Source organism: Adiantum capillus-veneris, chromosome 18, assembly GCF_014529385.1.
Source record: "Adiantum capillus-veneris isolate H3 chromosome 18, ASM1452938v2, whole genome shotgun sequence".
Lineage (NCBI taxonomy): Eukaryota > Viridiplantae > Streptophyta > Polypodiopsida > Polypodiales > Pteridaceae > Adiantum > Adiantum capillus-veneris.
Window position 1 is genome coordinate 110,549,394 of NC_140948.1, and position 24,312 is coordinate 110,573,705.

The 24,312-nt window shown below is 43.8% G+C and overlaps 1 protein-coding gene across 3 annotated transcripts in view; it reads left to right on the forward strand.

The window, feature by feature from the left end:
• Positions 1–895: 895 nt before the first annotated feature.
• The window catches only part of LOC147436206 (uncharacterized), a 186,007-nt gene continuing 162,590 nt past the window's right edge, over positions 896–24,312 (forward strand). The window contains exon 1 of one of the 3 annotated variants that reach the window (XM_086489099.1): positions 896–1,192. In XM_086489099.1, the coding sequence (XP_086345225.1) occupies positions 1,038–1,192 (155 nt within the window). In that variant the 5' untranslated portion in view covers positions 896–1,037. The remainder of the gene's footprint in view (positions 1,193–24,312) is intronic. The other 2 variants (XM_086489100.1, XM_086489102.1) reach the window with 2 other exon arrangements.

Below are 24,312 nucleotides of genomic sequence, written 5' to 3' on the forward strand. Positions count from 1 at the left end.
TTGATGATTATGCCAATGCCACTAATGTTTCTCTAATTTTTACTCTCTAAACTCTACAAAAAAAAATCACATTTTTGAGGGCTATTTTGGTAATTTCTCGATAAGAAGACGATTTTTTTAAGGGATAATCTTGAGTCATGACAAGGCTAGTAATCATCGTAAGTGAATCACTTTTTTATTATCTAATACTAAATTTTTATGTCACTAGAAAAATATGCTTTCCCTTTTCCCTCTGTGCATGAAAAAAAGAGTATCCGTACATTATTGTTTTTGTCAAATCTATATATATGAGTATTTTTGTTGTAATATGGCTATTTGTAAATCATTACTGTCATGAGTATTTGGCCTACCATACCAAGCCATAGCGTTTGCCATAGCAAAATTGTCCATTTCGTTGGAGATTTTGTTGATTGGTGAAAGAGAGATCTTTGGCAAATATCTCACAGTTTCTACTTTTTAGAAAATTGAAACTCTCACTCTCTCTCTCTCTCTCTCTCTCGCGCGCACAAGAAGGTGTGCGCACACATATGTACACGACAACCCACTATTGAGCACTGATCGCGTTAATGGGTATGTATGTAATAGTACTTGGTTAAGGTATACATGATGGAGTTGTTGTTGATTTACCACGGGCTTATTAGCAATGCACTTTTCTGTATGGATGAATTTGGGCTTTTTCTAAATTCATATAGGTATGTGTTTCGGTTGCACTAATGAAAATTCAAATTTTGTTACCATCTTTACTGATGCATATACACTAGTTGACCACCAAGAACTTGTATCTGCACGATTTTTTGTTGCTATATTTGTCATTATCTTGAGATTGTACTTTTACAACGTTGATTTCATAGGTCATTTTGGCCTTTAGAAGACGTTAATATAATATTTCATTTCATCTCTCTCTCTCTCTCTCTCGCTCGCTCGCGAGAACTTCGTTTTCTGCGAAAAAAAGAGCAGTTGCGAAATGGTCACCTCGCATTTACGCGCGCTCTCCCGCACGCGCACGGATTAGCTTGTGTGGCGAGGCAGCAATTGTGATGGCAGGAGAAGAGCAGCAGGAGAAGCAAGAGGATGCAGAGGAGGAAACAGAGGAAGTGGAACTGCCCGACTTGACCAAACTGGTGGGAAGCCTCGATGACTTGGTGCGCCAGGGAGAACTGTCCCGCGAACGAGCATCTTTTGCTCGCCAGAAGTATGCACTCTTTAGCCCGCTCGGCCTTTTACAACCCACCACCCCCGTCCCCCCCCCCCCCCCCCCCCCCCCCACCACCCAACACAACAATTAAATATCGGTCACTGGCACTAACTTTCTATGAAAAACTATAGGCACTGACACTGGCTGTTCCTGAGCCATAATAGAAAGCATCTCACCATGAGAGGATACAGGATTTTTAACTTTGGATCTGGTATACTATTTTGATGTGTCTAACTGATTTTATTTTGCTATTAGCCTAGGCATGCGGTCACATGCCCAAAAAAGAGTCTCTCTCTCTCTCTCTCTCTCACACACACACACACACACACACACACACACACACACACACATAAAAAAAAACATAAAAAAATATGTTTTGATTAATTTACCTGTGGGAAACCTCAAGGCAAGGAAAACCCACCAAAAAGATCATATACAAAGGGAAGAACATTGAAGTGCTCTGCGATACAAAAGCGCTAAAAGCAAACATAGAAGAGCTGCAAGATTTCCAGGGATATGTCCCCAATGTCAAAGGCAAAATGTAACGATTGTCTCAACGAAAACTTGAACGATGGAAAAGGATCTGCATCATGCTGGTGAAACATGCGGAGATTGCGGCGGTGCCACAAGGACCATGGCGACCAAAATCTGACCCATGCTAAGAAAATGGCAAGTTGCTGGAGGTAATTCGGAAGAATGCCAAAAAGCCAGAGAAGACCGCTGAGGGAAATCGAAGGTGCAAACAAGTAGAAACGCGACGAAGGAAAGCCTTGGTGTAGCGACACTCCCAAAGCAGACGTCTGACAGTCTCATCAGCAGCGGAGTAACCGACGCAACGAGAGGAGCTAATACGACGTACCGCAAGGAGTAGTTCCAACTGGAAGAACTCCCAACAGACAACGCCAAAGAAACAAACGCTCTTAAGACGCAAGCGAGACTTCCAGATTGCAGTAAGAGTCTGCCTCCACCATTGATCGGATTTGTGTAAATCCCAGAGCGCTTTGCAATGATCAGCCAGCCAAGAGTCCTGCATGAGAGAAGCATAGATATGGAGAGCAGAAAGCGCATCCAAAGAAGAGTCCCATAACTTCCAATCCTGCATACGGCATCCAGCGGCCAGCGGTGGAACAGGGAGAACAACATCCAGCATATGCCGAAGCAAGCTCCAAATCTGACGATAATGTAGGCCCAACCCAAAGCGTGTTGCCGCTTGAGAAAAGATAAAAAAATTCCCAGATGAATCCACCACATCATCCACCGTGCGTATACCACGACCATAGAGGAAGTAAGCTTGACGAGGCGACTGATCAACCAGGGTAAAAGAAAACGCCATGCTCTAATGAATGCTTTCCAAACACAACGAATTTCCATTTACTTGTTGCCTGCCATGTCAAGAGAGATGATTCGTAACAACTTTCCAAGCGGAGAGCAAGCCCGAGGTGATCAAGCAACCAGGAATATTACCGACCATCTTGACAAACACAGTCTCTCAAAGAAAGTATGCCAACAATGACCAAAGGCAGGAGTGGCAACATGTAGACATAGATCAGTAACCATAACTGTCCATGGCTGAGACTGCAATGCAAGAGTGGGCAATAACATACCTTCCTTGCCAATGCATGGCGGCGAAGGTCCAAAATATTGAGCCCGCCAAGACGCTTTGGAGTGTAGAGTTTCTCCATTGCTAACAAACGGAGGCCTTTCTTATGAGAATTGGTGCGCCACAAGTGAGATACAATAGTAGACATCAGCGATGAGAGGCGGGAGTGAGGCCAGTGCAGCAACGGCAAGTAAAATTGAACATATTCCATCATGATATGCACTATACGAAGTCGAACATGCAGCGGCCATGTAGATAGTTTCCAATAGTGCAATTTGACATTCAATCGTTGCATGACCCAATCGATTTGTTGTGTATTAGTAACCTGCCAACCGATAGGATATCCTAAATGCCTGACCACCACATGCGGATCGAGAATCTCGCTAGGCCACAAAAGATGATGCTAGTCACAAACAGCAAGAGACAAGAGCTTAGATTTCCGAAAGTTAAGCTTAAGCCCTGCTGCCAAGCCAAATGTATCCAATGCCTGCATAATTTCGCGCACATCATCCTGGTTGTTATGAGGCATGAACAACAAATCATCAGCATAGGCCTATCTTGCAAAGTATTTCCAATTGGGTAACTTCAGCCCATGAAGACGACCAAGCAAAGTCAAGTGATCTAAATACAATAAGAGAGGGCGAGTGGCAATGGCATAGAACAAGGCGCTAAGCGGGCAACCCTGTCTGACAGAGCATCCAAAAGGCCAAGGTTCTGTCAGCTCTCCATTAAGAAGGCCTGAACATGTATTGCATGCATACAAGAAGTAAACGACATGGACCATCTTTGGGCCAAAGCCAAGGGCCCGCATGGTAGCAGTAATGAAATCCCATTGAACTGTATCGAAAGCCTTTTTCAATGTCTACCTGCATTATGAGAACATCCTGTTGGGTATATTTGGCATACTCCATTCCAATTAATACATTAGCCAGATTATCCAAAATCTGGCGATGAGGGATAAAACCATACTGCACGGAATGGATACCAGCCATAAGAGGTTCCTTGATACGATTCACAATGATCTTAGCCAAGATTTTATAGATCACCGGCATAAGAGAAATTGGCCGCCAATGCGAGAACTGCTCACAAAGCGCTTGTTTAGGCAGCAACTTCAATAAACCCTCTTTTCTAGACATTGGCAAATCCTGTTTTATCCACGCCGTGCATATAAAGTAAAGGTTCTTTCAAAGGCTCCCAGAAAGAGAAAAAATTCCACAGTAAGCCCATCCCAACCAGGAGAATGCCATCTTTCGAGAGCAAGCAAAGCTCAGTGCAATTCATTCTCTGTAAAAGCCGCCTCCATGGCCAAAGCATCCCGAGGCAAGACAGTTAAATGCACTGTAGATAACAAAAGCTGACGTGCATGAATAACTGCGGCGGATGCCACGGGAAGAGCGGCAAAAACAGTCCTAAAATGGGACACCATGGCATTTGCAAGCTCACGCTTCGAAGCTGTCCAAGCGACTGGTCGAAAGATAACCCGCTTAATAGTTTGAGAGGCCCGCGAATGATGTAAGTGCTTAAAAAATTGCTTTGAGACACATCCCTTGTCTACGAACGCTCGATGACGAGCACGAGTTTGCAATTTATCCAATTTTCGTTTGTCATTATGTAGCAGACACACCCGAGCCTGACAAAGGGCCGTGGATTCAGTTTTTGACAACAAACGTGTGTCAGCTAAGAGTTGGAGCTGTCAATACATATGCTTAGCGTCCTCAACATAACCATGTAATTGAAACATGTAATGCTTGCCATAGTCTTGAATTACTCTCTGCACACGCACAACAAAGTGAACCTAGGCAACATCAGGATCAAGATTTATTTGAGCAACCAAAGGGGGAATAACTTCATAGTCACAAAATGCCTCGTGCGAAAGATATGCATTGTTGATGTGCAACAGACGCTTCTTAGAAAGAGGTTGATCATAATGTAGTTGCCCAAAGCGCAGCAACATCACAACAGGAGCATGATCAGATAAAAGCAAAGAACGGTCTATGCTCATTTCGCACACAAACTCATCAAATTGTTTCATGCCAAGGACATACCATCAATCTAATCTTGCACGATATGCAAAAAAGGCATTGTGTTGAAATGTATACCCTGAAACATCAGGATGCAAGAGGGTCCACAGGTCCAATATCCTTGTACATGCCACAAGATTTGTCCAAGCTTGCAATTCTATGCTCAACATGTGAGAATGTCCTGTGGTGTTATCAGATGGAGTTGGCGCATTGTTGAAATCACCACAAAGCAATGCATTGGAAAGCCATGGATAAGAAGATATCTCATGCCACAAAATAGCTCGTTGTCCCGAGGTTGTGTGCGCATAAACACTACCAAATTCATAAATCTGACCATCGTTGTTCTGAAGTTGTGTGTGCATAAACACTACCAAATTCATAAATCTGACCATTGATCGTGCATTGGACCACCATCCAACGACCCGCTGGATTCATTATACGCCAAAACTGGCTGCAACTCATGCCTAACCATAATGAGATCACCCGAAAAGCCCAACGAACCAGCATATGCTATCCGGTATCCTGCAAAATGCGAGCATTGCCCAACGTAATCATGTTGATTATGCTCTTGCAAAACCACAATGTCTGCCTTACATGTATGTACATAGTGCCAGGTTAGTCTCCACTTATCAGGGCTACATAACCCACACATATGAAATGCATTTTACACAACTATGCATTCAAGAGATATGTATAGAGGCAAAATAAGGAAGGGACTAAGTTGACGTGCCCATGAGCACATCAACATTAGTAGCCCACGACTCAACCACAGTATTCTGCATGCATGTCTTAGAGGCAACTAAGCTTTCAGATGCTTGAAAAGTCCCATGAACCAGTGCATCCGTGTAAGAGTGCACCACCTTATTCCATGCATCCGCAAGAGTGCGATTATCATTACAAGGAAGGGTTTTTTGTCTTGCAGATTTAACCTCAGGAGGTACATAGTACGAGAAGAAAGCTGCAAGCGCATCTTAACAGTCTTCTTGGGGATTACCCAAGGAGATCCTTCCGCCGAGTCCACATTTTTCCCCTTGTTTTTGGTTTCCGAAGAAGAAAGCGACTTTCCTTTACCCGGAGGGTTTGTGGAAGCAACAGGTTTAACCTTGCCTTTCTCCAAAGGTATGACATTAGGCAATGCAGAAGCTGCAACGGCGGTAGATCTGGTATTAAGGACTTCTCTCTCATTAGAGACCGCACGGTGAGGGACAGCCGAAAGAGGGGGTTGCAAAATAGGCTCGGAACATTCAGATTGCATGTGTCCAATTTTCCCACAACGAAAGCATGAACTTGCAAATTTTCCCAATCTAAACTTGAAAGGGTGTTTCCCAATGAGTGGGTCCCCCGAATTGACAATAATACCCTCAGGGGTGGGAACATCTGTGTCCCAAAGCACACAGAAACGATTTGTATTGGCATCGAGTTTGGGAGGACAAGTCACTTTTCCCAAACGAGAGAAACGAGAGGCGAGCATAGGAAGGAAATGGCGCCAAGTGCGTGGAAAATCAAGGATTTCCACCCATACGGGGGACTTATGACGGACTAGACTTTGATAGTCCTTGGTAAGTGCCCACGGCAATACATGTGTCATTTGAGTACCAAAAAACAGAGGAGACAACTCCAACAACATGTTACGGGCATAAGTATCCGCTAGCAAAACTTCATAGAATCCTTTGGCACCAAAGTAAACGCCTCGAACTGCCTGGCGTTTAAGCAAGAAGTCCACCCATTGACCCACGTCTTGCATAGTGGGCATCTTGCCCGGGAAAAACATAATAACCGCATTCAAAGCATATTGCGCCTGTAGGTCCATCAATGCTTGAACAGGAATGAGCACTTCAGCAGCAGGTTCGTGCCCCTCCCAAGCGTTCTGTGCACCCTCAAAATCCTCTAGCAGACAAGCTCGGATTTCACCCATTTCCGAAGACTTAGGTGCCATGTGTTTTCTTCTTTTATATGCGGTAATAAAGGGCACTCCAAAATCTGACATACGCCGAGAACCTAACGTTTATGAACCGTCGACTGCTAAAAAACCCAAAGAAGCAGAAGTATGTACACTGTCCACATTACTGTACCAAAGAAACCCTGTTGTACACAAGCCCGCTGGAGAAAAAAATTACAACTAGCCTAGAGAAATCATCACGCACATTCTGTCGCAGAAGTGAACACCAATCCCTATCAGAGAACACACAGTGAACAGGTCTGTAGAAACGTTGGACTGTCGAAGGGACTGCTGTAGCAAGGCGTGCCGAGGCTGAATAGGCTGGCGGTGACGTCGCTGTGCAGACAGAGCACTCGCAGGCTGACATGCTGCAGGCCGATTCACGCAGAGGCAGAGAGACGAGACCCGTGCAGGTGCTGCTGAACCACGCATAGGCAGAGGAACTTGCGTAGGTGTAGATACGCAAAGGATGAGGGCTCGCACAGGACCAAGCAGCGCGCACAGATTCTCTTCACGATTACTCTCGCTCTCACACACGCACGCGCGCGCGCGCACACACACACGCACACACACACACACACACACACTCTTTTTTTTGTGCAAATCACTGGTATTAATTACAAGTGGGAAACCTCAACACGAGGAAAACCCACTAGAATATAAGAGAACACAAGTGTTCTCATGGAAAGGAAGCTAAAAACAATCAAAGAAAATCATGTAGGCATCAAGGGAGATATCTCCAGCCTCCAAGGCATAGTGTACGATTGCCCAAGCGACAATTTAAAGTGGTGAAAAGGATCAGCCACAGAGCCATGAAACATCTGAAGGTTTCGCTGGTTCCATAGGGCCCACAAAGCCCAAAATTTGACCTACCCAGGTAAAGAATACCTCAAACTGAGAATGCCGAGGCTGTATCACACCAAAGAGCCAAAACCATCTATGAAAGGTGCCTGACGGGAAACGAAGATGAAGGGTAGCCGAGAGCGTGCGATAGAAAAGACGAGTGTCTATACTGCCACAACATGTGCGACATTGATTCCTCAGCAACACCACATCGGGAACATGAAGGAAACGTGATATCCCTCGCTTGCAGGAAGCAACCAATTGGAAGAGCACCCGCCACACATCGCCATAGAAAGATGCGCTCTTTAACACTAGGTTGGTAATGGGCCACTTTTATGTCCTGGGACACTTTTATGTCCTGTTAAGTGACCATTTTCCTTGAATTATGTCAAGAGTTTCAAAATGGATTTTGAGGTGCTATCTGTCTAGAAAGCTGTCTCATGAGCTGAAAAAAACTTGACATTTTTTTGGAATATCAATTCCATCTTTAACCTTGTCCTTGCACAACATTTCACAACCTAAACTGTGTGAAAAAACGGGTCCTGTTTTTGCCTTTTTTCAACTTTTTGCAACTATATCACTCTAGAATTCATGTTTGTGAGGTCTATAATGCTAGAGAACTATATTTAGTAGTCCTCAACATGTCGTGATGCTTCTAGGGAGAAATAAATGTTAAAGTTGTAAGTTATGACCAAATTACAAAAATTGTCAAATCCTGTTTTTTAGCCAATTTTAGCTCTTCTATGATTTTTTTGGTGGCTTCATGATATCCAAATGTAGTTTTGATTTTCTATGTCGTATATTGTAACATAAAGCTAATATTCCCTGAGTTTTGGGGCACCTAATACCCTATTTTGCATAGTAGACAACGATGGTTGATTTTTTCAATTATAGAAGAAAATGAAACATTTTAGTATATCAAGTATAGATTTTTCAATATTGTTAGTTTCTTGTGACAACTACATGCATTTTGTAGGTAGTAACCATATCTAGTCATAAGGATCAAATTTGGCTAGATACTGAATAGTTTCTATGGGATTCTACAACTCATAATGTTGAGCCCAGTTTTTTCATGTTTGCTGTATTTAGCACTTCATCTTTGTCCCCAAGATTCCCCTTGGTAAGAGATGTATTATTCTTTTGACATGCTCCATGGCTCCTTATGAACCTAAAGGACAATAGGGAACTAAGAAAACATGCATATATTATTTGTATTGAGTGTCGCTATAGAAACTTTGATGATAGGTTTGTAGAATGGTAAAAATTCAACTTTTTTGTACCTATTTCTTTTGGAAAAACAAAAAAAAGTGAGTGAGAAGCAATCATATGTTCTGATCACCAACCCATTGAAGTTAACTAGGGAATTTATCTCAAGTCCTACAAAAATCCTTAATCTTATTTTTATGCAAAAAACGTAAGAAATGACTGTTTTGATGAAAATGTACTGGTCCATCAACTTTGGAGGCTTGGTATGACCAAAAGATGAGAAATTTTACAAGTGTCTTATTTTTTCCATGTGTAGTAGGCCTTGAACTATAATCTCATGAAAGGATTTTACAAAATGAGTGGATCTACTATGGTTTTGGAGGTTTTTTTTTAAACCCTGAAAGGACACTTTTATGTCCTGCTAGGTCACCAACCTAGTGTTAAGAGGCAAATGATTCTTCCATATATGAGAAAGTGCGTTTCCACCACAATCTGGATTCATGAATAGACCATAACTGGTTGCCATGCTGCACTATCCAAGCATTCGCTTGTGAGAAGGCATAAACACGGCCAAGAGACAAGTGATCACAACAAGTGGTGGAGAGGCACCAATCCAACAAACGAGAATCCATGACGCATGGAGGTATTGGGGCAAAGTCCGTAAGCATGGACTGAATCTCCCGCTAAACATGACGATAATTAGGACCCAATGTGAAGCGCTGAGCCGCATCCCGAAAAGGCAGAACATGCCCATCAATATCAACCACCTGATCAACGTGTGATAGTCCTTTTTGAGAGAGGAAGTATGCGTGACGAGGAGAGCGCTGAGTCAGAGTGGGTGAGAAGACCTCCTTCCAATGAATACTCTCCAATCTTAGAAGGGAATTGACGACCATGCCATGATAAATGCACTCTAACAGCCCTCCAATCAACAATTAGGGAGGAAGAAAAGGGGAAACTTGGAATACGGTCTTCAAGCTTGCCAAATATGACCTCCCAATACGATGTATGCCAATGACCAAAAGCAGGTGTAACAATATTGGCGCATAGATAAGAAAGCATTTGAGTCCAAGGTTGCCCAGAACGGGTAACAATATGGCTTTCCTAGCATAGACATCCAAAATGTTCAATCCTCCAAGGCGCTTAGGAGTGCATATTTTATTCATTGAAAGAAGCCTAAGGCCTTTACGATGAGAGGAGGTGCATAAAAAATACTCCATGGTACATGACATGAGACTATTCAATCTTTGTTGTGGCCAGGGTAAGAGAGGCAGATAAAACTGCACATATGCCACAAGAATACATTGAACAATTTTGAGATGCACATATAGTGGCCAGGCAGATAATTTCGAGTAATGCGATCATGTGATGCCATACCCAATCAAGATTATGCTTAGCAGATACATTCCATCCAATCGGGTATCCCAAATGATGCACTAGAGTGTGAGAAGAAACAATCTCACCTGGCCATAATAACTTGTGCCATTCATGAGCATTCGGAGGGATCAACCTGGATTTGCGAAAATTAACTTTCAGCCCAGCCGCCAATCCAAAGAGATGGAGAACATGCATAATTTGTTGTACATCATCATAATGATTCCGAGGTGTGAATAGTGAATCATCCGCATAAGCTTGACCAATAAAATGCTTTCCAGATGGTAGTGTTAGGCCATGCAAGTCTCGAGCTGAGGTTAAGGACTCTAAATGCATAAACAAAGGATGAGAAGCAACAGCATAAAGCAAAGCACTGAGAGGACATCCTTGTCTGACAAAACGACCTAGAGACCAAGGATCTGTAATGTATCCATCAAGCAAACCAGCGGTGTGCTATGAGCATATAAGAAATACACCACTTGTGCAAGTTTAGGCCCAAAGCCAAACTTTTGCATTACCTCAGCGATGTAGTCCCAAAGGACTGAGTCAAAAGCTTTTTCTATGTTGACCTGCATGATCGGCACGTCTTGCTTGGTGTACTTTGCATATTCCATACCAAGAATAACATTTGCCAGATTATCAGTAATTTGGCGTCGTTCCCGTGCGCGCGCACACGCATGCGCACACACACACACACATACACAACCTACACGTAGCCACCATGGAGCCCCTTTGAGCCTCATTGAGTCTGTTTGAGCCTCTCAGATTGTTTTGAAGGTTCTCCTCTCCTCCCATGGCCTCCATGCTTCCCCGATGGGCTACATTTGCGGCCATTGACAAGTGTTCCTCCACATTTGAGATGGAAATGAAAGAATGAAGGAAAAAGTGACCTTGCTCAAAGAGTGGATGAAGGATGGAATAAGGAGAGTGACACCTTGAAGGAAGAGATAGAGGACTCAAGGCGGAGTTGGCTTCCCTCTGAGACTGCCCATCATGTAGAGGCAAACAAAGAAGCCATCAAGGACGAGCTTAGAAAAGCGATCACTGAGAGCATTGAGGGCAAGATGGATGCCACCAAAGAAAAAATGGGTGGAGGTAGTGAAGCGTAACATCAAGAAAGAGGTCAAGGACGAGGCGGAGCAAGAGGCTAAAGTGGAGGATATGAAGAAGAAATCCCTCACTACCCTTGAGGAGGAGAAGATGTGACATGTCCGTCGACTCAACATAAGAGTCACCGACATAGTGGAGAAGAAAGACTCCATAGCCAACATGGATGATAGAGAGCGATGTAGCAAGCTTGGGTACAAAGAAGAAGAGCCACCCCCCTTAAGAACATTGGGAGAGCCAGGAAAAACCTATTGAGAGAGAGGGACCTCATCCTACAATTCTCCCCCGAAGAGGGAAGGACCTCTTTCATTAGAAAAAGGGTGATTCTAGGAGAGCTCATAGGCCCCTCCATCTATGTAGACGATCTCACACCGATACAAGTAGGACATAGACCGGCATGCATGCCTAGGGTGCTCAAAGCACGTGAAGAAGAGAAGAAGGCATCATACTGCAATGGCCGGGTCATCATTGATGGCAATGTCATTGCATAGGGACTTATGGCCTATGGGATAGAGTATGAGGAGATTCACCTTGCGGTTTAGAATTGTAATGGTGATCAATGGAAACACCTTGTAACATTTAATGCACTAGTAACTTGTGCGTAGCGGAAATTGATAACATAGTGAGCATTTCATTAAGAACAAGTTTCTAATGAGCATAGATAGAGTACTTAAGTTGAGAAAGCAACGTAGCAATTTACACTTAGCTAATTTGGCATTGACAATACTTGAAAATAGAGATAAATTGAATAATTGACAACAGTTGAGGACCGGATTTACATGGAGCCGGTCCCCCCTCCATAAAGGCTTTGTATTATAGCTTCTCCCATCAAAGGAGACTTTTGTACAATACAATCTTTGTGTTCCTGATAAAACTAGTTGGTGTAATGAAGATGGAAACTTCGTACACAAATTTTTGCTTGAAAACACATCTCGTGTCCCTAGCCTCAGTCCCAAGACCTCACACACCATCAAAAATGGTGAGAGCTAGCAGGAAATGAGGATAGATTGAGAGGAAGAAGAGGTATCTTACGAGAAACAAGTATTCTCCTCACATAATCACTCTAATAGCATAGCTTAGCTTAGTAATTAGCATGGTAGAGGAGATGAGCATGCCATTGAAGCTTGGCTCTTGGTTGGATTTGCATCACAAAGCCAAGAGTTGGTGTAGGCCTCCCTTCTCCAAAGCTTGGAGAAGATGATGAGTTTTCCCGTCACATGACACATCCAACCCTATGTGTCCGTGGACAACCTACAGCATGACCAGGGTTCAATTTAGTCAAGTCAGTCTAGAATAGGAAGTGATCTGGCACTTTTGTGAGTCTGTTCGCAGACCGTGCATGTCCAGACACTTAGAATAGATGCATATCCTCTGGTTGCACACAACATGATCATCAGATTTCCATCAGAACCCATCAGGAGCATTTTTACAGTGCATAGACCTATTTTCTCTATTTTTGACATTTTTCACTTATTTATTAAGTGACTTTTGTTGGAAAGTAGGTAGGGCAATTTTGCTAAGTTTGTATATAAGAAAACCTAGCGCTAGCACTTTCTGGCAAGGGCAGCAGGAGTACCTTGCGCAACAGGCAACTTCTCAACAGAACCCCACAGAGGCCTAGCGTTTTGCAAGAGACTGCAACACCTAGCGTTTTTGGAACAGAGTAGCCAATGTTTTTGCTTATGTGTCATTCTAGCGACAGAACCCCATTAGATCAGCCTAGCATTTTTGCATTGGCGACACCTTGGCGACAGTAAGAAGCAGAAGACTCCCAGCGTTAGCAGATTTTCCACAGCCAGACCATTTTCAGCTCTAGCGTTTTTGCATCTGCCAGGCATTTCAGCGTTTTGCAGATCTACCGCGACGGAACCAACACAAGCACCAACGTTTTCAGTTTTTAGCAGTCAGACTCCACAGTAGAACCCCCGAACCTCGCAGATCTCACCTTCCCGCAGCAGATCCTCACCGCACGGTGAGATCCCGTGCAGTTTACAGATTCAGTCGGAAAACGCAGATTTCAGCATCTCCAACACAAGCACCAGCGTTTTCAGTTTTCAGCAGTCAGACTCCACAGTAGAACTCCCGAACCTCGCAGATCTCACCTTCCCGCATCAGATCCTCGCCGCACGGTCAGATCCCGCGTAGTTTACAAATTCAGCCGGAAAACGCAGATTTCAGCATCTGCGTTTTCAGCGCATCGTCGTTGTCGTACCGTCGTCATCGACATCGTCACCGACATAGAGTCAGAATTCAGCAGATAAAGATTTGCAAATTTCAGCCCTTAGCATTCTCAGATTTCAGCCCGTCTCGTTGTCGGCAAGTCCAAGCATTGTAGAGATTTGTGCAATCATAAGTACACCGCTCTTGCCATAGAGAGTGGGGCCCTTGGAGGAGGGTTTGACAACTTGTCTGGTGTCGTATTCTTCTCTCTCTATCTCTCAGTCTCATGCACCTTCATTCACAGTGTCCATTGCACTCTCTCACTAAAGGAACGGAAGGCTCTCCCTTCCGTAAGTAAAAGGAACCCTTGAGCACAGTTCGGAGCACTCATCTTGAGCAAAGTTCAAACATTCACTTCCGCTGCACCTTACATTTCCATTAAAGCTTGGAGAAGGAGAGAGTTCTTTGCTCCACCATGAGGCGTGTGTGTGTGTGTGTGTGTCAATACCTTTTCAAAATCAGCCCCCTCTCTCTCTTGGTCGACCCCTCTTGCTATTTTTGCTCATGCTGACATCCTATTGGCCCTTGCAGAGCTTAGCCAACAATGACAAATTAGAAGCATAAGTGATAGCCTCGTGACATGTGTCTCCCTTTCCCCTTTTGTGAGAGCTTCAGGTATTTAAATAATTCATCTAAACTCTCATTCGACCTTTTTGTCTTCTGGCCAATAGGAATCAGGTAAGCCATTGGGTTGCTGAATGCTCATTGGACCCCTTGGTAGACTGTCCAATAGTCTTCTAGGGAGCTTAATTTCTATTGGTTCTTTTATCAAGCATTTTTAAATTGATTAGACTAAATTTACTCTAGCGTAATTCTCATTGGTCCACCTCTATGGCCATCCAATAGGATTTGAGGGGAGGTTGGGGCATCTAGCCTAGGAACCTGACATGTGTCCAATATTCCCTTTGTGAAAAGCCCTTTGTGAAAAGGGGAAGCCTTGGAGTGTATGTGTTTGTTTCTCTCTCATTTCCTACTAATTGGGCTCGCCCCCTCCTTTCTAGGGATGTGGGAAGACTTTTTAGTCTTCCCCATGACCATCCAATTCCCCTACACTTTGGCCATTAGATAAAAGGTTTAATTTTTGGAACCTTAGCCTATGGAAGTCTTAATGGAGCTGAACCTTAGGTCTTTTAAGCCTGATTGAAGCACATTGCTCTTATGCAGGCTATCCCCCTTTGGATCCCTATTTTCCCTCCTTTGGATCCTGACAGAGACTGGTCTGCAGGCTTATCGATATTTTAGCTTTTACTCCCCTGGTACTTCCCCATATTAATGATCAATTTAACATGAGAAAATCATTTGGAAGTATTAGATATTAGTTTTTATGACATTACCTCTCTCTTGAAATCATAGTCGTCCTTGACTATGAGGTAAAGAAGATAAAGCCTAGTCATTAGTCGGTTTGCTAGCGGGTAGATGACCCCTATTTTACCCTACGACATCTTTCCAGAATGGATGACTAGTCCATTTGGTGCTTGAGAGCCTTAGCTGCCGCAAGCATGTCTGCACATTAGTCTATATCAATCTTCTATAGTAGAGTGACAAGCTCTACTTGGTGTTCAGGAGACGTCGTCTGCACAAACATAATCCTAAGCATGCATACTCATTGACATGTGTGCACAATAAAGAAAAAGAGAGTCTTATAAGACAAAAACTTTGTTCATTTAAACATTTTTACATTTGCTTACTTTAGGGAAGCATTGTAAGCATTGATAAGGTTTAGGTTATCCTTTAATTGTATGCCTTGCATCCATGTAGCATCTTCAAAAGGATAGTTCTTAAACTAAATAAGATACCGTCGGATAATCTTACCGCCTCTCAATACCTTGTCTTCATGTCGGAGAATGGACTCGGGCTGCAGCACCTCTTCTTGGTCCTTGATCTCCGGTGAGTCTTCATCCTCTTCTTGGTCCTCGATCTTCGGTGGGTCTCCAATAGTTGGTTCTTGAGGTGGCTCTCCTTTGTAAGGCTTAAGTAGGCTCACATGGAAAGCATTGTGTATGAGCCAGTGACTGGGCAACTTGAGTTGATAGGCCATCTCATTGATTGGTCTAAGAATCTGGAAGGGATCGTTGTACCTTTTTGCTAATTTAACATAGTACTTTTGGTGTCTCGTAGGATTCTTGCCCGTTGTGTGCCTTAATCGAGCCTTGGGAAACTTAAGCAAGAACCAATTATTTTGTTTAAAGGCTTGAGCTCTTCTGTGCTTATTAGCAACAGCCTTTTGCCTTTGCTGTGAGATAGGGATAGCATCCTTAAATCTTTTGGAAAGATTCTTGTAGGTCTTGGCTATACTCATCTGCAGTGAAGATCTTCTCGTGTACCTTAAGTAGCAGAAGACTTTTGGATCTTCCCTTAATTATCTCAAAAGGTGCTTTTCCGGTGGAGGTATGTATAGTGTTATTGTAGGCATACTCTACCAACGGTAAGTACTCCCATTGGGACCTTTGATCTACTTCCGTTACATAGGCTTTTAGTAGATCAAGAATGGTTAGCTATTTGTCACGTGACACATCCAACCCTTATGTGTCCGTGGACAAGCTACAACATGACAAGGGTTCAGTTAGTCCAGTCAGTCTAGCTTAAGTAGTGTTCTGGCACTTTTGTGAGTCTGTTCGCAGACCGTGTATGCCTAGGCACTTAGAGTAGATGCATATCCTCTGGTTGCACACCGCATGATCATCAGCATTATCATCAGAATCCAACAGAATCCATCAGGAGCATTTTCCAGTGCATTAAGCCTATTTTCCCTATTTTTGACATTTTTCACTTATTATTTCAAGTGACTTTTGTTGGGAACTGAGTAGGGCAAATTGGGTAAGATAATATATAAGCAAACCTAGGCTAGCACTATTTGGCAGAAGAGCAAGGAGAACACAGGCCAAAGGCAGCAGGTTCCCCCTCTCTCTCTCAGCAGGACCTTCCCCCCTCTGGTGGCGATTTCCTCCAAGCAAGGCCAGCAAGCGATCCCGCTCTTCTTGGCGTTTTTCAGCAAGGCCATCATCGCCATAAGTCCAGCACTCTAGCGTTTTTCAGCATTAGCCTCATTGCCCCTTTCCCTAGTGTTTTCAGCAGCGCCATAGCCTCAGAAATTCAGCGTTTAAGATCAGCCCTAAACCAGCGATCTGGACAGCAGTTTTCAGCCTAAAATCAGCGTTTTGAAGAAGCCTAAAACGAGCGTTTTTGCATCATCTGATGTCACGTGACACATCCAGCCCTATGTGTCCGTGGACAAGCTACAACATGATCAGGGTTCAGTTCAGTCCAGTCAGTCTAGATTAGAAGTGATCTGGCACTTTTGTGAGTCTATTCGTAGACCGTGCATGCCCAGTCACTTAGCATAGATGCATATCCTCTGGTTGCACACAGCATGATCATAAGCATTCCCATCAGAATCCATTAGAATCAGTTAGGGGATTTTTCCAGCGCATTTAGCCTATTTTTCCTATTTTTGACATTTTTCACTTATTAATTTAAGTGACTTCCCAACAAAATCAGGTAGAGCAATTTTGCTAAGTTTGTATATAAGCAAACTAGAGCTAGCACTATTTGGCAGAAGAGGCAGCAGGAGCACCGCTCAACAAGCACCTTCTCAGCAGGACCCCAAGGACTTCTAGCGTTTTTGCTTCACAACAGCTTGGCTAGCGGTTTTGGACAAGACCACCGTAGATCAGCCAGCGTTTTGCTCTTGCAGATCCCTGGTGACAAGACCACAGCAGATCAGCCTAGCATTTTTGCATTTGTAGAATCCCGGTGACAGAAACACCAATTTCAGCCCCTAGCGTTTTTGATTTGCAGCACCACCTCAGCGTTTTTGCAGATCATCGCGACGGAAAGTCAAGTACCATCAGCGTTTTCAGTTTTCAGCAGTTAGACATCGCAGATCAAGTCCCGAACCTAGCAGATCTCACCTTCCCGCAGCAGTTCCTCGCCGCACGGTTAGTTTCCGCAAGGTTTACAGTTTCAGCCCAGAAAACACAGATTTCAGCATCTGCGTTTTCAGCGCGTCGTCGTGGCATCGTCGTCATCGACATCGTCACCGACATAGAGTTAAAATTCACCAGATAGAACATTTGCAGATTTCAGCCCATAGCGATTTTGGATAGCAGTAGAAAGATTGCAGATTTCAGCCCTAGTGTCGTCATCGTCATCACCGTCGTCATTGCCGACATAGCCTAGACTTGCATTAGTCTCATGCATACCATTTGTACAAGATTGTGCAATCATAAGTAGACCACTCTCGCCGACAAGAGTGGGGCCTTCGGAGGAGGGTTTTACAACGTCTCTAGTGTCGTATCTCTCTTCTCTCTCTATCTCTCAGTCTCATATACTTGCACGCATAGTGTCCATTCACTTTGTTTGTGATCATAGCATTCTCTCATTAAGAACGGAAGGCTCTACCTTCCATAAGAACAAAAGGAACCTTGAGCACAGTTCGGAGCACTCATCTTGAGCAAAGCGCAAACAATCATTCCGTTGCACCTAACATCTGATTTCAGCCCATTAGCGTTTTTGGACAGTAGAGCAAGCCCATCAGTTTTCAGCCACCGAGTCGGTCTCGTCATCCACGTCATCGACATCGACATAGCCCTAGACTTGCATCAGTTCTCATTCATCCACTTTGTACCAGATTGTGCAATCAATAGTAGACCACTCTCGCCAACGAGAGTGGGGCCTTCGGAGGAGGGTTTTACGTCTCTGGTGTCGTATTCTCTTCTCTCTCTATCTCTCAGTCTCATACACCTTCACGCACAGTGTCCATTCATTTTTGTTGTGTCCATTGCACTCTCTCATTAAGAACGGAAGGCTCTCCCTTCCGTAAGTAAAAAGAACCCTTGAGCACAGTTCGGAGCACTCATCTTGAGCAAAGTTCAATCATTCATTCCGCTGCACCTTACACTATTTCACTTTGGCCATCCGTTTGGGGATGATAGGCCGAAGAGAAGTTTAGCTTTGTACCTAAATTTTCAAAGAGACCCTTTCAGAATTTACTGGTCATTCTAGGATCTCTATCCGACATTGGACATTGGCAAGCCGTGATACTTGAAGATTTGTTATATAAAGAGGGTTGCCATTTGATGGGCTTTGGTAGTCTTTTTGACAGGTATGAAATGTGCTTGTTTGCTAAACCTGTCTACTATTGTCCATATTCCTGTATTCCCATGGATAGACTTAGGCAATCCAAAGATAAAATCCATGGATATGCTCTCCCATGGTGAATTAGGGATTGGCAAAGGTTGAAGCAATCCAGGTTGCTTCCCTCTATCAAACTTCGTTTTTTGGCATACCATACATTTTGAAACATACTCTTGTATGTTTGCTTTCATGGCAGGCCAATAGAAATATGTTTCTATCCCTTTTAGGGTGGATTGAATCCCTCTATGCCCCGCATAAGGAGGAACATGAAATTCATACATTACTTTCTCACGGTGTGAGTTAGTAATGCATAGTCTATTGCCATAGAGAAGATAACCATCTTGTAGGGTAAATGGTTCTTCCTTCTTCCCTAGTGCAAGGGCTGAAATCACATCTCTAAAATCGGGATCAATAGCGTACTCATCTATCATAGAAGATAGTTCATTGTGAGTTGCTATGGAAACCACATTCACTCTCGGTCGTCTTGAGAGTGCATCAGCTACTTGATTATGCTTGCCAGCAATGTGAGCAATATGAAAATGAAATTGTGAAACGAAATTTGCCCACCTCATTTGTTTGTCGGAGAGCTTGGTCTGCGTCATGACGGCTTTGGTGATCCGTCCGCAAAATGAAAGGAGTTCCCAATAAATAGTGCTTCCACGAGTCCAGAGCATGTAGAACTGCTAAGAGTTCCTTATATATGCCTAGAGCTTGCTCAAAAGGGTGGAGTCTTCGACTTTCGTATGCTAAGGCGTGCCCTTCTTGGAGCAAAACAGCTCCAAGGCAATCATGACAAGCGTGACATTGGACCTCAAATGGTTTTGAGAGATCCGGTAGTGTAAGCACAGGTTGAGAGATCAGCTTTTCTTAAAGCTTTTTGAAAGCATTGTTCTCCTTGGTAGACCATGTATACCTAATGTTTGCTTTCTTAGGTCATGTAATGGTCCCGCGATTTGTGAGAACTTTTCTATGAAGCGTCTATAGTATGCACACATACCTATAAAGCTTCTTAGTTCATGTAGATTCCTTGGATTAGGCCATATTTTTATTACCTCTAGCTTTGATGGATCCATTTGGATGCCATCTTTAGGGATAATGTGACCTAAATACTGAATTTCTTGTAAGAAAAATTCACTTTTCTTTCGATTAATGAAAAGTTTATTCTCTCGTAAAACTTGAAATATTACCTGGAGGTGTTGCTTGTTTTCGTCTAGTGAGTTAGAGTAGATGATTATATCATCAAAGAACACTCCACTAAAGGTTCGGTGAGGCTTGAATAGCTTCTCCATCAAACGGTTAAATGTGGTTGGTTGTCATGTGACACATCCAACCCTATGTGTCCATGGACAACAAGCTATAGCATGACTAGGGTTCAGTTCAGTCAAGTCAGTCTAGAATAGGAAGTGTTTAGGCACTTTTGTGACACGTCCAACCCTATGTGTCCGTGGACAACAAGCTATAGCATGACCAGGGTTCAGTTCAGTCAAGTCAGTCTAGAATAGGAAGTGTTCTGGTACTTTTGTGAGTCTGTTCGCAGACCGTGCATGTCCAGGCACTTAGATTAGATACATATCCTTTGGTTGCACACAGCATGATCATCAGATTTCCATCAGATTCCATCTAGATCAGTTCCTAATGCATTATACCTATTTTCCCTATTTTTGACATTTTTTCACTTATTTATTAAGTGACTTTTGTTGGGAACTAGGTAGGGCAATTTTGCTAAGTTTGTATATAAGCAAACCTAGCGCTAGCACTTTCTGGCAGAAGAGGCAGCTGGAGCACCTTGCTCAACAGGAAACTTCTCAGTAGGACCAGAACAGCATGGCCTAGCGTTTTTGCAACAGCATCAAGCTAGCGTTTTTTGCAAGACAGATCAGCCTTTGCGTTTTTGCATTGCAGAGCAGCATCGGCATTAGCAGACACGGCAGATCCACTTAACGACAACAGATCAGCCCTAGTGTTGGTAGATTTCCACCGCAGAACCCCAAATCAGCCTAGTGTTTTTGGATCAGCCAGAGACCTAGCGTTTTTGCAAATCTTCGCGACTGAAGCAGCAGTAGCACCAGCGTTTTCACTTTTCAGCAGTCAGACTCCGCAGTAGAAGCCCCGAACCTCGTAGATCTCACCTTCCCGCAGCAGATCCTCGCCGCACTGTCAGATCTCGCAAAGTTCGCAGTTTCAGCCCGGAAAACGCAGATTTCAGCATCTGCGTTTTCAGCGTGTCGTCGTCGCATCGTCGTCATCGACATCGTCACGGACATAGAGTCAGAATTCAGCAGATAAAGATTTGCAGATTTCAGCCCTTAGCATTTTCAGATTTCAGCCCATCTCGTCGTCCTCTTCATCATCGTCGACATCGTCGGCAACTCCAAGCATTGTAGAGATTTGTGCAATCATAAGTAGACCGCTCTCGCCATAGAGAGTGGGGCCTTCGGAGGAGGGTTTGAGAACATCTCTGGTGTCGTATTCTCTTCTCTCTCTATCTCTCAGTCTCATGCACCTTCACGCACAGTGTCCATTCACTTTGTTTGTGTCCATTGCACTTTCTTACTAAAGAAACGGAAGGCTCTTCCTTCCGTAAGTAAAAGGAACCTTGAGCACAGTTCGGAGCACTCATCTTGAGCAAAGTTCAACATTCATTCCGTTGCACCTTACATTGGTATCACTCAAGGAAAGAACCATAGAATGTCACGTGACACATCCAACCCTATGTGTCCATGGACAAGCTACAACACGACCAGGGTTCAGTTCAGTCAAGTCAGTTTAGAATAGGAAGTGATCAGGCACTTTTGTGAGTCTGTTCATAGACCGTGCATGTTCAGACACTTAGAGTAGATGCATATCCTCTGGTTGCACACAACATGATCATCAACATTCCCATCAGAATCCATCAGAATCCATTAGGGGAATTTTCCAGTGCATTAAACTATTTCCCCTATTTTTGACATTTTTCACTTATTTTTTAAGTGACTTTTGTTGGGAATTGGGTAGGGCAATTTTGCTAAGATAATATATAAGCAAACCAAAGCTAGCACTTTGTGGCAGAGGAGGCGACAAGAGCATTGCTCAGCAGGCCGACTCTCAGCTAGAACAAGGATAAGAACCTCTCTCAAGCAAGACTTCCCCTTGGTGGCATTTTTATCCACAAGCTCCCTAGCGTTTCCAGCCTTGATTCTTGGGCAATTTCAGCCAGCAAGGGACAGTAGCATCAGCGTTTTCAGCCTTTGCATTGGCACTTCCCAACCAGCAGATTCAATGAGGACAAGGCCCTGCAGATAGCGTTTTTGTACCCTAGCACCTGGCGTTTTTCAAGCAACCAACAGCCAGCCATTAGCGTTTTTGAAACCAGCTTTCAGTAGCGTTTTGCCCAGAGAATCCAGCCCTCAAATCTGGCGTTTTCCACTCAGCCATATTCAGCGCTTTGCATCAGCAGATTTCAGCACTCTTAGCGTTTTTGGGCAGCAGAGCAAGCAACAATTTCAGCGAACAAGTTAGCAAGCAAAACAGTAGTAGATCAGCCCGACACCTTCAACCCTTGCAGATTCATCAAGCAATCAGTTTTCAGCCTTAGCATCGTCCTCATCGTCCACACCGTCGACATTGACATAGCCATTAGACTTGCATCAGCATCATTGTATCAGATTGTGCAATCAATAGTAGACCATTCTCGCCATCGAGAGTGGGGTCCTTGGAGGAGGGTTTGACAACATCTCCAATGTCGTATTCTCTTCTCTCTCTATCTCTCAGTCTCATGCACTCCCATTCACAGTGTCCATTCACTTTGTTTGTGTCCATTGCACTCTCTCACTAAAGAACGGAAGGCTCTCCCTTCCCTAAGAAAAAGGAACCTTGAGCACAATTCGGAGCACTCATCTTGAGCAAAGTTCAACATTCACTTCCGCTGCACCTTACACATTTTTTTTTTTTGCTTGTTGCGGTTGCACGTAACCCAAGTCCTCTTGGGCGTGTCGATTCCTAATCGTGTTTTTGAAGAGTGACAGGAAACCCAAGAAAGAAGGGCTTGTCCAGCCTCCCCTTTTGCCTCTTTTCACTCATTGAGAGCGGATCGTGCACTTAGCGGCCGGCCAATCGACGTGAGGTGGGAAAAAGAAACCTTGGTGTGAGCGCAAGGCCGCCCAGGGGTGCGCCCGCGGAAAAGAGCAGAACTCGGGTGAAGAGAAGATCCTTCTGTAACACAGATTGCAAGCGAAAGAAGAACCTCAAGACCCGCAAGAACCTCAAGAACTCAAGAACCCCAAGAACCCAAGACCCCCAAGAACCCAAGTTCCTCGTGAACTTAAGAACCCAAGATCACAAGAACCCACGACTTCAGTGGATGGTCATCACTCGAAGCGGAATGGATATTTTGCTTGGAGGTGGTGAGCATGGGACTGGTGAAGAAGAATTTTCCCCACCAAGAGGTTTTTCCGATCCTTCCCCGTCTATGCCAAAGATTGCACCAGAACCTATGGCAGCTTTCGACAAGATGATGATGGACAAGAAGTTAGAACGCAAAGCAAGAAATGCAGAAGGAAAAGCAGAAATAGAGCGTGAACACGAAGAAAGAATGGAAGCCATAGAGCGTAAATACACAGAAAGAATGGCAGCCATAGATCGCGAGAACAAAGCAAGACAAGCAGAATTTGATCGCGAGAACAAAGCAAGAAAAGAAAAGAACGACCACCACATGAAAAAGTTCTTGCGATTCTTTTCTATTGTGCAGGTGCAATTTGCACAGAATCAGGAAAAGGAGACTCTCTCAGTCTCTTCTTCTCCAAAGCATGACACACATGATTTACATGATTATGATAAGCATGATGATTTGAATGACAATGATAAGCATGATGATTTGAATGATAATGACAAGCATGATGTATTGCATGATGATGATTGGCATGATCCAGATGTGATTGTTCACAAGGATGATGTGTTAGTTGATACTTTTTCTAGTGAAGCTAACCTCATTGCAGATTCGATCAATCACCAAGAACCGAGCTTGACTCTCGAGTCGAGGTCCACAGAACCCTCTCAAGAAGAACCGATCTTGGCTCTTGAGCCTAGGTCCAAAGAACCCCCACAAGAAGTACTATGTGTTCGAATGATTAGTCAGCACGCATTGTTCGAGTGTTTCATTCATGATTGTTTCCTGTATTTTAGTCAGCGTCTTTATGTAATCCCTTTTCCTATACGTTGCACGTTTCACTCATGAATGAGCACGGATGTATGCGGATTCTTCATGAAAAGCTGGAAAGTATGCATTCAAGGGAGTCACATTCCATGTCTCTTCCTTGGCACGACATAGTCGTAGGAAGAGCACAAGAAAGTATAAGCACCAAGCATGGGCATTTCCGTTGTGAATTGCCACAGTTGATTGATTTAGATCAAAAGAGGAAGATTCGATCTCATTGTTTGCGTGTGTGTGGTGAACGGTCTGGCACTCCGTCTCTTTGTTCATCTACATTGCATGCACAGTCTTTAAGCAAGACGAGATTTTTTCCACTTACTTTACATGGAATAGGTATGTTCATGGTTTTGTGTTGGAAGTGGTTTCATGAATTTTCAGCCATGGAGATTCTTGAAGAAGTTGAAGCATGACTCTAGACGAAGTTGAAGCATCGAAGGAGCCACAGAAGACTGTGTCGCTTTCGGCGCGGCCCAAAGAAGCAAG